Source organism: Camelina sativa, chromosome 16 (genome assembly GCF_000633955.1).
Source record: "Camelina sativa cultivar DH55 chromosome 16, Cs, whole genome shotgun sequence".
NCBI classification, from domain to species: Eukaryota; Viridiplantae; Streptophyta; class Magnoliopsida; order Brassicales; family Brassicaceae; genus Camelina; species Camelina sativa.
In genome coordinates, this window is record NC_025700.1 from 20,192,677 (window position 1) to 20,206,567 (window position 13,891).

General features: G+C 29.3%; 1 protein-coding gene across 1 annotated transcript; it reads left to right on the plus strand.

Moving 5' to 3' along the window:
• On the plus strand, nt 3,310–6,056 carry LOC104751428. The gene is made up of 7 exons (XM_010473364.2): nt 3,310–3,423; nt 3,751–4,941; nt 5,041–5,092; nt 5,234–5,379; nt 5,453–5,539; nt 5,644–5,772; nt 5,875–6,056. Exons 1-7 carry the CDS (start codon nt 3,370–3,372, stop codon nt 5,947–5,949), a joined length of 1,734 nt encoding a protein of 577 aa, XP_010471666.1. The 5' UTR covers nt 3,310–3,369; the 3' UTR covers nt 5,950–6,056.

A 13,891-nucleotide genomic window follows, 5' to 3' on the forward strand; every position in this document is an offset into this window, starting at 1 on the left:
GGGCATATTTGTTGGATTTAGAGAAACAAAAGTAGAAAAAGAAGACGATGTGAGTTTTTATTTGGAAGAATTTTTAGAGCTTTTGAGTCATAAAAATCATTCAAATGTAAATTCATCCGATTTGTTTTGAAGTCTTTGCGAAGAAACACAAAACACACAATCAAATAAGAAAGAAGGCCATCCCTAACATAAAACGGCTTAAAATTTGTTAACCTCTAACTAATTACTTAACACATTTATTAGCAAACAAATCTTTACTTGAAACAATTATATGTGTGTACTGTACTATATCTATAGGAACTAGGAAGGTTAATCGTACGTATTAGTTATCCAAAGAAAAGAAAAAAGGCTTGAACTTTTTTAGGGGCCCGAGACATTAGTCTTTTGTATTTCTACAATTGCTTGTTGACTTAATCACTATTTTGTCTTTATTTGTAAATGTAAATTACTTGATACCAGTTTTATTTAATAGAAAACCAAGGAGCTCCTAACTTTGATGACTCGGGATCTTCATGATTAAACTAGTTGCCTAATGTCCCTTTTGTCTTTCTTACTTTATTTTTCCTTTGGCTAACAATACATTATATAGATTTTATTTTTCTTTAAATAATTTTGGACGGGATTAATAGCTAGCACTGATTTACTTATTGGCGGATAATATCTCTTAGGAGGCGGACAGCCGGACATATCGTGGAGACGGACATAGCTCGTTCACGTTTGATATGGATGCATGTGTTTCCAATTATATCTAAATTTATGTTATTTTAATTAAATCTACATACAACAGAAACAATGCTATGTTTAGCCATGCCTAGGCAATGAGGTTATACAACATGTTCAAATGATTAGCATTGTCATCCAACATTCTTCTTTCTTTCTAAAAAAAACCACAAAAACTATCATATATTTTTAAAGCATACAACTAATTTGTCTACTTTTGATTCTGAGAGTACGCTTCAATCAACCGTAAAACCAATATAGGTTTAACTGGTGCCGAGCTTTACGCAGCTGTAAATCTTAGTGAGGAAAACTACTACTATATAATATAAGATTGTGTGCATTTGAATGGTTATCAGAGGTGATCTAAGATATTTTCTCTCTATTTTCCGGAAGTGTTTTAAGATGTTATATAAGTTCATCAACCTTACAAAAAAAAGCATGTTCTAATTATTTATTTTTTTATATTAAGATTTTGCCACCTCCCCACAAGTCAGACAGAGAGTGAAGGAGCAAAGGTCATTGTAGGGAAAAATCAAGAATAAGGATTAGCTCCAATAGTCCAATTATTATTATGCTGTTGTTGTCTTTCAATCTCGAGCCTTGTGCTCACCTTTCTTCTCGCTTCATCTATCTCTCTCGCTCCCCTCTCTTTATATATATGCTAGTCAATCATTCTTCTCACAATCTCACTAACAGTATTTTCCCGACAATCTTCTCGATGATTATATCTATTATCTATACGCTTGGTTGAAAAGTTTTAAAAATCCAAATGCTCGGATTTGAATATCATATCTTTAGAAAATGATACTATAAAAAATAAAGTAAGAAAATTAAATTCTCACAAAATCTATAACAATTCACTTTTAAGGTGAGATACAAACAAAGATCAATATATTCACACAAAATCTACAACAATACACTTTTCATGTGAGATACATTCATTTTTACTTGTCAATTCACAATAAATATTTAAAGATTTATAATTTTGTCTCTTTTGATACGAAATTAACAAAAGAGAAAATTTTCCAAAAAAAAAGAATAGTTTGGGTCTAGTCGGATTGTTAGAACTTCACAACGTTAGCAAAAATTTAGCATCTACAACTGAAAATTAAACTGAATCACATTTGATACTGATAGCACTATTAATCATAAACTCGACCTAATCTAAATATATATGCGATGTATTAAAGTTCTTTTACATTAATTTAACTCGCACAAATATATATTTATATAAATGGAAAATTCGTAATGTCTCACAAATCAATGTTTGAAAAAACACTGAAAAATTAATTAACATGGTTTATGGTTGTGCTTCTTCAGCATTTTTTACCACAAAGATTATCACTAGACGAAATAATAAAATTTTCTCCATTATGTCATTGTGACCATCATTTTTGCTTAAAGTTAAGTTATATAAATATGCTCTTTCCGCGAGAAACGGGTTTTGTCTTGTTGAAGAAAAAGGAAGGAAGTGACGCAAAGCGTCTTCCTAAAGCTAAGATATTCGATTTACTGCGTTGCGTTGAGCATAAACTTTATCCTGTATAATATAAACGCATTCTACGAAATACATGCAATCAATACTTTGATTTTCCCAATTTCTGGTTTTTACAATGGCCGCTCTACTATCCTACTACTACGAACACATCACGTATTGAAATTCGCGTGCATTCACCCACTTCATACGATCGTATGTATAAAAAAACAAAGTGAGGTGATGTGATTGTAACTGTGGTGGGAATGGGATACATGACAAGTTAAGTATAATAAGGGAGTCTAATTCTGAAGCCCTAGGCGACGAACACTGCATGCCAATAGTAGAAACAGTACGTACGATCACGAGATCAAACTTATACGTACTTAAACTTTCTTAGGATCCCTCCACTTGTAGGCAGTAGCCCTTTGCCACGTGGTCCCCCTCCATTAGCTTTATGGGCCTCATAACGCCCGTGGGGCCCGTCTTCACTTCCATGCACATGCTTCACAATAAGCTCTAGCTATATATATGTGCATCAATGTGTATATATAAATTACTAATGTTACAATATATATAATTAAGCATCTCATTCTTTACTATATATCTAAGAAAGAAAACGTATAATATAATAGGCCTATATATGCCTTTTAAGGAGAAGACCGGCCGAAGAAAAGACAGCGTTGTGGTCTCCACGAAGCTTACACAGACTCATTGTCACGTGACCACCACCATTTTTCTTCACAAGCCTTATTCTGTGTGTATATTATATAGCTCACAACGTCACATGTATAAATACGTTTATTTTATAGAATTTACTACTAAGATAGCTTTTTTATAGACTATTGTTTCTAGACTATTCACGAATCTTTAGCACTATACTCTAGTTTCATAAGAAGTGAGTTGGTAAATTGTAGAAATTTATTCGTACATCAATGCTAGTAATTTAATATTGTATATTTTAGGCTTTAGTGACCGACTTGGTGTAATATACTCATGGGCCAGCTTAAAGCCCATTTATAAGAAACCATAATAATACGAGAAGACTAGGATATACTTAATTAGCTAAAACATATTGTAATTTTAGAGAAATAAGATTTTGTGGCTGATTCTTCGCTTCCCTTTTCTATTTCCTCGATTCAATAGAAAAGCTTCTGTAGTTTTTTGCTTCTCCGATGGTGTTTCAATGGTTACCTGAAGATGATTATGTTCTCATAAAGTCACTCGAGGTTTTTTTTTCTTCACGAAACTCTAATTTTGATTTATAATTTCATAAACCTCTTTCGATTTCTGGATTTTTCTATCTTTTTTTTTTTTTTTTTTTTTTTTTTTTNCTCGTGCGAGTATATGATGTTACTGAATCTGGTACTGAACCCTAGATTTCCTAAGCGTCAAAGGCTCTTCTCTGTTTAAAAATTGGGAAACTTGTGTCCCAAGTTTAAAAAAAAAACTATTTCTTATCAAAACTTGATTGTATCTATATAATTTGGATTCATATAGTCGATATTTAAAAAAATTTATAATGTTTTGTGGAGTTTTTATTTCTTGTATAATAGGATGGAACTTCTCTAGAGACGTTGGCTAAAGGAGCAGTGAGATTCTCTCGGAAGTTTACACTTTCGGAACTTAAAGATCGATGGCATTGTCTTCTTTACAACCCTAAGGTTACATCTCTTTCTTCATCTGTCGGATTTGAGCTTCAATACGGAGCTCAATTCAATCCACAAGGTCACTATTATCACTCAATACCAGTCAGAACTCAGTACTACACTGCCCAAAAGAAGAGGCGTTTGGAGTTGCAGGAGTCTCTTAAGGTCAATAACAATGTCATTGATGAACATCATTATGTGGATGATGGGGGTATGTTTGAAGAATATGATGACTTTACTTTCAAGTTTGAGGACATTGAAAATTTTCAGAAAGCTTTCCCAGACATTATGTTATCCTCTCATGATGATCAACAAGATGTTAATTATCAGACAACAATGTTTGGTAATGATGATGATGTTCGAATGGTGGATCAGATGTTAAACATCAACAATGAACAGATTCAAGATTGTGATGTTACCGTATTAGCAACAACAATAGACCATGTTATGCTTCAAGAAGTGTTTCAAGATCCTCTGTTTCAACAACCTAATACATCTTTCAATGAGATTATATCACAATCACATGAGCAAGTAAGCCCTGATGAAGCAGAGATTTGGAATCCTCTACAGTCTTATCAAGGCTTGCCAGACATAGGAGAGGAAGCTTGTCGTATGGTTGTGCCATTGTGTGAATTGGATCCACATCCAGAAATAATTAACGGTGTTATCATATGTGTTCTAAACCGCGAGTCCGATGAGATTCCAGATAACGATGATATCAACCTGAAACTGAACAATTGTAAAGCTCGAAACTCGAGTAATCCTTCATCATCATCATCATTGAGGAAGCATATAAAACCATCTCTGCCTTCAACATCATCACAAGCAAAGGGTAATAACAGTGTCGACAGTTATGGTTTAGGAGATTGTGCTGTCACAACACAAGCTAGTTGTTCTTCTGCATCCAGTGGTAGCTCTTCCGAGAAAGAGAAATCTACTGTTTCTGCTATAACTTCATCATCTCTACAAAACTCTCCAGATACTGAAATCTGTGACCAGACATTGAGTGCAAAGATTGATATAAACGCTTCAGAGGAGAAATATAATGAAGTTGAGAGTGATGAAGATTTGCCTTCTTTTTCAGATGTTGAAGCTATGGTATATAAACAAACTCCTACAAGCTAAGTCACAGTAGTGAGTTATTGTATTTTAATGGTTAAATTTACTGAAATTGTGTTTTCTTTTTGAACTAATCAGATTTTTGACATGGACCTTGAACCGATTGGTCAAGACCGGTACGAGTTGGAAGGTAAATAAGCTGGCTCTCAACTATATATTTTTTTTATTCTTGTCATTTGTTGCTATACTACTAAGGATTGTGCGTATCTAGCATACTTCTGTTTGATTCTTATTATTTATTGTTATACTACTGTTGATTGTGTGCATGTAGCTACGAGATATCGAAACGAGGACATGGCGCGAATGATAATGAGACTAGAGCAGAGTGCTGAATCTTTCGTGAGCCGTGACATTTCTGCTCATGGAGCTTTTGCTCTTCTATATGGAAGCACTAAGCATTACATTAACAAACCAGAGGTAATTCAATCTTTTTGAGATGCATAAATAGAATCAATTTAAAATGAAGCTAAAACGTATTTCAATATTTCAGGTGTTACTTGGAAGAGTGACAGGCGAATATCCAGTGGATATCGACTTAGGAAGTTCAGGGTCTAAAACAAAATTCTCTCGACGACAGGTGATGATAACGTCAATCATCATATATTAACTTTTAGATTAATAATTTATACATTTTGTTTTATAATGTGTGAGTTTTCATTGGTTGGATTTCAATGCAACCAGGCTCTGATCATGTTGAAGCAAAACGGATGTTTTGAAATCAAGAATCTTGGAAAATTTTCGATATGGATAAATGATCACGAGATTAATCATGGAGAAATTGTCGCTCTCAAGAACAGTTGCTTAATTCAGGTAAATTAGTTTTTTTTCTTTCTCTTTTTGGTTCATTTCTGTTTCAATGTTATGATTAAAAAAAACGAATTTAATCTGTTTTTTTTTGTTCTTTTCTTGTAGATACGAGAGATATCGTTCATATTTGAGATGAATGAGAAAGCAGTCAAAAAATATCTAAACGGATTTCTCAAATGAGAGAGGATACATATATTACTTTATAGGATGTTGTTGATACTCCATTATTGTGTAATGCTTGTATGATAATCCAAACTTTACCACGTGAGTTTGGTTGCTCTAATCAAAATCGGGTGATTTTAAATATTGGTTTCTTTTTCGTTGTTATTTTCTTAACATTAGCAGTCATTGTGAAATAAATAGTCAATAAACAGTGAAAATAAAAAGATAGAGAAAAACAAAATCTGAATCAATTCGTTGAGGTGATCTTTGAGGTGAATTTGATGCAAAAGAATGGGCAGTGAAGTGGATTTTGAATTTTTGAGAGAGATGGTGATTGATATAGGCCAGTTTTTTTTGTTTTTGATGTAATATACAAAATTCCCCCTCTATTTTGATATTTTGTAATATTAGTACCATGACGAAGTAAAGATATTTTCGAACATATTGTAGACGATATTATATATATATATATATTACATATATATTATTTTGAATTATTAGTGTCACAACCACTATAAGAATATGGTTTCAGTTTAAATTAATACAAGTTCACCCAGAAAAATGTATTAAGACTATTCCTTTTAGTTTTGTGCTGTTCGTTTTTTTATTTCTTTTTATACTATTAAAATAAGTAATTAAAGAAAAATGTTGTTAATTTAAATTTATTTGATTTCATATTTTATATTATTAGGTTAACTGACATAACATTAGAGTGCTATTGTTCAATGTTTTCAACAATATTGTTCTTGGAGTATATACATATACGTTAAATTTATATAAACTCCCACGGTGGTCCAAGAAAATCATTAAATTCGCTTATTAGAGAACCTAAATAAATCGCTGTTATCCGAGAGGTTTTGATATTGTCCATCCCCCCCCACCTTCTGCCCATTCAGTTCCAACTAATACCCTTATTTTATTCGACCAATATAGAAATATTATTAAAAAAAACAATTGGGTGATATTATAAATTATTTTGACAAAAAATATTTAAAACGAAATATAGAGTTCTGAGTTTTTGACCAAAGTAAAAACAAACAAACAAAGAGTGTGTTAACTGTATATATCAGCAATATTCATTTTATTTCGAAATCGGATATTGAGAGACATATGAAAATTCGATTGCTCGTGACATCTCATATGTTAAAAACACTTGCTTTGTGTCCAGCCACTAAAGTGGCCTAATCGAAATCTTAAGTGTGGAGCTCCGAACAACGTACGAGAGAGACACAACGGCGAAACTAGCCACGTGTTGTTCCCTCTTCTGTTCCATCTTCTAACTCATTCTGCATATGAAAAGTCTAATCTGTTGAAACTTATCTCAATGTTTGAGAAACAATGAATGAATATTTGACATCAGGAAACACCTAATATCACCTAGTTCTTTTGGTTTATTAACATCATCCAGTCCAAAATTAATATATATATATATATATATATATAAAGCAAATAATTGGTTTGGACCCAATTCTCTTTTGCCATGAGCTTATGATATTTAAATGCTTTTGGCCATGATTATCCACTTGCTTAATAAACATGAGACTTTGAGGAACGGACCCATTTGTTCCCTAGCTCACATCACTAGGTTATAACTATTCAACTAAAGTAATCTTGCGTTAGACGCTGTTCACATGGTGGCTGACTGGCTGTATTATATGCTCACTATTAAATACTAAGGTCATCTCGAACAATACTTTCGTTTTAAAGAGAGCACACCTTCGAAATAAAGGTTTAAAGGTCAATTACTCGAATGATACACCTTCAAATTCTTTTTCTTTAATTTTTCTATTTTACATTGTAGTCCACAATATTACTAACTATTAGTTATAATGATAAAACTTTCATATATAAATATAAAAAATACAATTAAAAAAATTAATATATGAATAAATACAAAACCTTATATGATAATACAAATAATATATAATTTAAAAAAGCATAAACTAAAAGGGAAAAAACCCGAAAAATACGCCATCTAATTTTTTTTTTGGCCGTTTAATTTCTCTAGTTATTAAATTTTCCAAAAAATATCTGGTTTAATTTTCGTTGTCTTTAAAAACCTTCATTTATTTAATAACGGTAAATCCATACTTACGACATAACGACGATTAACTCTAATGACATAAATATTAATCAGGATTAAAATATAACCCCACGTGGTTAATTAGAGGGAACTAAAGACATTGTTGCCCTCTTCTTCTTCCCCCAAATCGATTTCGAGTTGAACCCTAAAACCCTAAACATTACAATTGAAATTAACAACGGTTTCATACCTCATCTCTCAGTCGATTTTTGCAACGAACACACCACACAATCAACCAGAACCGCAACTACTCAGACGGCAACTATCATCGCAATCAAAGGAATTTGGGATTTGAAGTTTGAGAAGAAAAATTGCTTTTAGGGTTCTAGGGTTCTAAAACTCGATTTGGGGGAAGAAGAAGAGGGCAACAGTGTCTTTAGTTCCCTCTAATTAGCCATGTGAGGTTATATTTTAATCCTAGTTAACATTTATGTCATTAGAGTTAACCGTCGTAAGTATGGATCTACCATTATTAAATAAATAAAGGTTTTTAAAGACAATGAAAATTAAACCAGGTATTTTTTGGGAAATTTAATAACTAGAGGAATTAAACGGCCAAAACAAAATTAGATGGCGTATTTTTCGGGTTTTTTCCCTAAACTAAAATTACATACAAAAATGTAACATTATTCAATATAATTATTTTCATAATGCTCCCATATATGATTAATTAGTCAGTTTTAAAACATTTATGCTTAATTTTATTATTGTATAAAATTTGTTTCTAAATGGTATATCTTTCATATATCAATAATTTCAAATTTAATTAACTTATTTGAATTTATATAGATATCTATATATATATATATATCAAACAATTGAATTTAATAGAATTAGATGTAAAATTTAAAAGTGATAAGGACTAAAATGAATTATGTAAAATATTTTGAAGATGTCAACAGTGTACCCTCAAATTTGAAAATTTTGAAGGTTTAAGGGGTTGATGGAATTGAAATCCCCTTAATATTTAAGGGTTTGAGAGCTTGTTGTAGATGCTCTAATAAGTAATGACTAGTGACTTTTATTAATTTAAAATGCTGTCACAAAAATTCACATTGCTGCACTACATCTCGACTCAAAATTAAATATCGCTCTATCATATCAATATCATACAAGTTACTCTAATTTTCTGATTTACTTGTTTATATGTACATCTATATATTTTCTTTTAACTACTGATTAATATAACATTTTTTAATTATATATTTTATTAATATGATATCAAGATTTTATAAGAGTCATTTAGTCGGGGAGGGAGATTACCTTAGGACCGAGGAAAAGATTAATACAAATATCTGTTTCTAATATTTTTGTGTTTGTGTGTGGTTAAATTCAGTTTCAAACATGATTTTGTTTCAAACATTGAAGGGCATGAAGAAGATATTTCTATGTGGACTCCTATAAACATAAATTAAAACGAGCGATGGGGGATAATATGGATTCTTAAATCATAAATGTATTATACCTTTAATACTTTCCACCAAAAATAAATATTAGTACGATACTAGGCAAGCTTGAAGCTTCCCCATATGGGTTTTAAAGTTTCTTTCGCATACGCCTTTAGTTAATTGGCGAATCTTTTATTCTTTAATATGCTGCTTTTTTCAGGACTGTAATTTAGTAATTACAAGGTACAGTTCCACTAGATCTCACAATGGTTAAGTACCGCTAGCTATAGTGGGATTTCGTCGGCAACGTCAGTAACTCAGGATTTCTTTACACCCCTTCGTAGGTTTGGTTCTACCCCTTCAGAGTTTGTCTTTACCCATTTATAGACTTGTATTTGTCCTGAGCTGGTAGTATCTTCTGCTGAGTTTACTCAAAAAGCTTGTCGACCTAAAGCAAAAAAAAAAAACATTTTTGTTAGGTTTTAAGGTGAAAGCAGTCTAGCCGGCCGCCTAGGCACCGTCTAGGTGTTAGGCGCTCAGCAAACGCCTAGATGACCACCTAAACCGCTTAAAATTACATAAATTTTATTTTAATATTTATTTTTGATTTTTAAATTACATATATTTAAATTATTATGTTTTATATCTATATACGTAATTATAAACATTTATATGTTGTTAATATAACTAAAATAAATGTATTTTTCTTACTTTTGTTTATAATTTATAATTTTGTATTTTTATAACATGTATTTTGATATAACTATATGTATATAATGTTTTATGTTGTAAACGCCTAAACCGCTTAAAACCGTCTAAGCCCCGACTAAGCGTTCTAGGCGCTAGGCGTTGGGTCACCACCCAGATACCGCCTAGCGCTTTCTTGAACACTGGGAAAAATAGATGGTTTAAGAAACTGAACCGAAAATTGGGTTTATCTAAACTCATTACGATTATCAAAATATGCATAGCTAACAATTAGTTTCGATCTGAACCAGAAAAACAAAAAAGAACTATTAAACCGAATAAAATGACATTTGGTTCTCATTCCTTATCTATTTATTTGGATTAACAATATAATTTAGAATCGAAATTAGTTAGAAATATTGGACAACTTAGTTTTTATGATTGAATATGCTTTTGGTATTCATGATAAAAAGGTGAAAACATGGAAAAAATAGATAAAAATCTTATTATATAAACTTTGATGAAAAAATTACTCATTAACAAGATCGTGACACGTGTCAAATATATTGATTAGATATCGACACATGTCTAATTCTATTTACAGAATTTTATATGTTTATATTCAAAAAATGTCAAAGTTACTCATTAACAAGATAGTGACACGTGTCAAATATATTGATTAGATCATGACGCATGTCTAATTTTATTTACAGAATTTTACATGTTTATATTATATAAAAAAATTATTTTTATAAATCAAAAAGAAAAACTAACAAAATTAATCAAAAAGGAAAACTAACAAACTCAATATACTTTATAATTATATTGTACGTGTGTTCTCAATAAAATTTGACATGTGTTAACAAAAAAGAAATTAATTAAACATGTATAATAATCAATAAATAATAAAAAACAAAGTTAAAAAGAATAACATAATTTATTTAACATAATTTTAGTCGAATATAAATTGTATTTATCGTTGTAATATAAATTTTTATTGTAAGTAAGCACACAAAACCTTGAAAGAGTAATGAACTTAAAAAAAATTCTATACATGATGTGTATTAGTATAGTTTTATATGTTTTATTTTAAAGATTTTAATGCATTTAGTAATATGAGAAACCTGAAAGAAAAATAGAAAAACTGAGTTTGTAGGAATGAATTTTTGGTTAATTGATGAAAACTGACAAAAGTATTACTTATGAAATTACGACATATAGTAGAATAGGATTTAGGATATTTTTGAATTTCCAAAATTTTTGTGGATGTTAACTAATTTTTTAACTGATTGTTTATTGTTAAATTTAAAAAACTAACCAATATACATATTATCTCATATGATGCTCATATTAGTTTTTTTAATTAAAATTTTAACTCTAATACATGAAGAAGTGAATTATGGTTTTACGATGAAATAGATACTTAAATGTGATTACTAAACTGAATGTCTAATGATGAAATTTATTTTAGATTAAAAAAATTGAAATATTAATATGTATCATTTTTTAAAAATTGATTCAAGAATATTATTCATATTTTTTATGTTTAATTTTATAATTTGAACGAATGTATTTTTGTAATGCATATGTTAAATCATAAGATAATACGAAATATATTATAATTTATAGGAATGAATCTTCACTAATTTGATGGTAATGTCTATATATCTTTATATATGTTTTTATTTTATAACTTTCACTTATTTAAAATTGATTATGAAATGAGTTAATATTAGTACTTATGAGATAACAACATAACAAATATATCTTAAATATGTTGATTCAGTTTTATTGCGAATTATATTTTATTAATTTTTATTTGTATTTTCAATTGTTACTAAGATATAGACTTGATATGATTTATTAATTGTGTTTGAAATAAAATATATAGTTCTATGCATTAAGATGAAATGTATAATTAAACTTAAAATATGGTTTATTACGATGTTATAGACATTTAAATGGTACTCCATGTCCTGTAAGTTTTTTTGGATAAAAACACAAACATTAATAAAAAATAAATATTCTGTCATTTACAAAATTTCAACCAATAAGAAAATATACGGAAAACGATATATTTCTCCAATAGAATATCATATCAAGCCAGATAGAGCTCAATCTATTATCACGTGCTATATATCTCCGAGAAAATATTTCTCAGTTTATATCTCTCAGACTCCATAGTTCAGATCTATATCTCCTTTGAAACATAGTTTTCACCTAATTATCCACAAACATCGGTTTTGCTCGGTTCACTATTTACTGAAACAACTAAATAAAATAATAAAACAAATATAACATAATTTAAACCGAATTAAATTAATTATTGATTAAAGATTGAGCTCTATCTAGCTTGATGTTATACTTTTTGTGGGAAATAGATCGTTTTCCCAAAAAATATTAATAAAAATTGTTATATTAATAAAAATGTACATAGAAATTTGAGAATATTATAAAATAATGCAAAAAACCTTCAAACACTTATATAATAGAACTGAGAGAGTATTAAAATGAAATATGAGAAATTCATATTCAATATTAAAATATTACAAGATAAAATCTAAAAACATGTCTATTACTACTTAATTATTCTTAATAATTTTTTAAATTTTTTATTTGCGTTATTACGCGGGCCTTATCTAATTTTATACAAAGTTTAATGTTTTTTTTTTCACCTTAGAATTTTCTAAGTTGTCAAAAAAGGAAAAATCATTAAGACATATTTTTCCTTTGTTTAATTATTTATCTTAAGGAAAGACCCCACAAGTCAACTTGGTTTGATATCCGCGCTTCACACACCATGCCAAGTTCTTCAATTGCTTTTTTCCACTTTAATCTTCTATAAAAGATAATTCAATAATCTTGTGAACATATAACAAGATGATATATGCAACTATATAAAATCTAGCTGGAATGTTCATACCTATGTTTAAAATTAATCCTCTGAGTTTGTGAATTAAAGCTTCAACTTTGACATAGATGGTATTTGAATAGATCAATCGGCTAAAAAACAAGGTTGTCTAACATATCTGATCCAAAATTGACGATGCATCTTAATAAACGTGTTAAAAAAGAATTATACTCCCTTCATTTCAAAATATAAGATGTTTGAGAGAAGTTTTTTGTTTTATAATATAAGATGTTTTTAAGTTTCTATGCAACTTTTAGATTAATTTAGTATTTTATATTATGCAGTATTATTTTTGATTAGTTGAACTTGTTAAAAATAAAGACTTTTTAATCTGCGTACTTTAATCAAAATATTATATATTTTAAAAGGGAGAGAATATAAAAGAACAAAATGAGATTTTAAATGTATTGTCACTTAAGTCTTATATATACGTCTTTTACGATAAATAATATTCAGTATAAGAGACCTAAAAGCAACATTGTGTTAGATCTTGGTTTTTTTTTTATGTCAAGAAATGTTGTCTAGTTAGAAAACTACATTTCGTTTTGAAAGAAAAAAAAACAAAAGAGATACAAATTAAAGTTCTAATATAATGTTAATATAATACACTTCTACTAGTTTATTTCAATTTTTCAATACATAATATATTCATTTATACTAGAATAAATATAGTTAATCTACTATATTTATCATGGGCATTACCTTCTTATGAAGGAAAGAAAGATAATTTAAACAAAGTTATAGTTATATTATTTGTTTTTGAAGGTCACTTCATGGACATTTTCATATAAAACAAGAAATAGTTTTTTCTATCCTACAAAAAAGAGAGAGAGAAATAGATATATGATTGAGAAAACAATAGAAAGAAAGAAAAGAAAAGAACGTGATGAG

Excerpts from the sequence above, each read along its gene's own strand:
- LOC104751428 (XM_010473364.2), top strand. The coding sequence starts at position 3,370 with ATGGTGTTTCAATGGTTACCTGAAGATGATTATGTTCTCATAAAGTCA. Across the intron at positions 3,424-3,750 it reads TTCTCATAAAGTCACTCGAG|GATGGAACTTCTCTAGAGAC; the intron begins GTTTTTTTTTCT and ends CTTGTATAATAG. Across the intron at positions 5,540-5,643 it reads CAAAATTCTCTCGACGACAG|GCTCTGATCATGTTGAAGCA; the intron begins GTGATGATAACG and ends CAATGCAACCAG.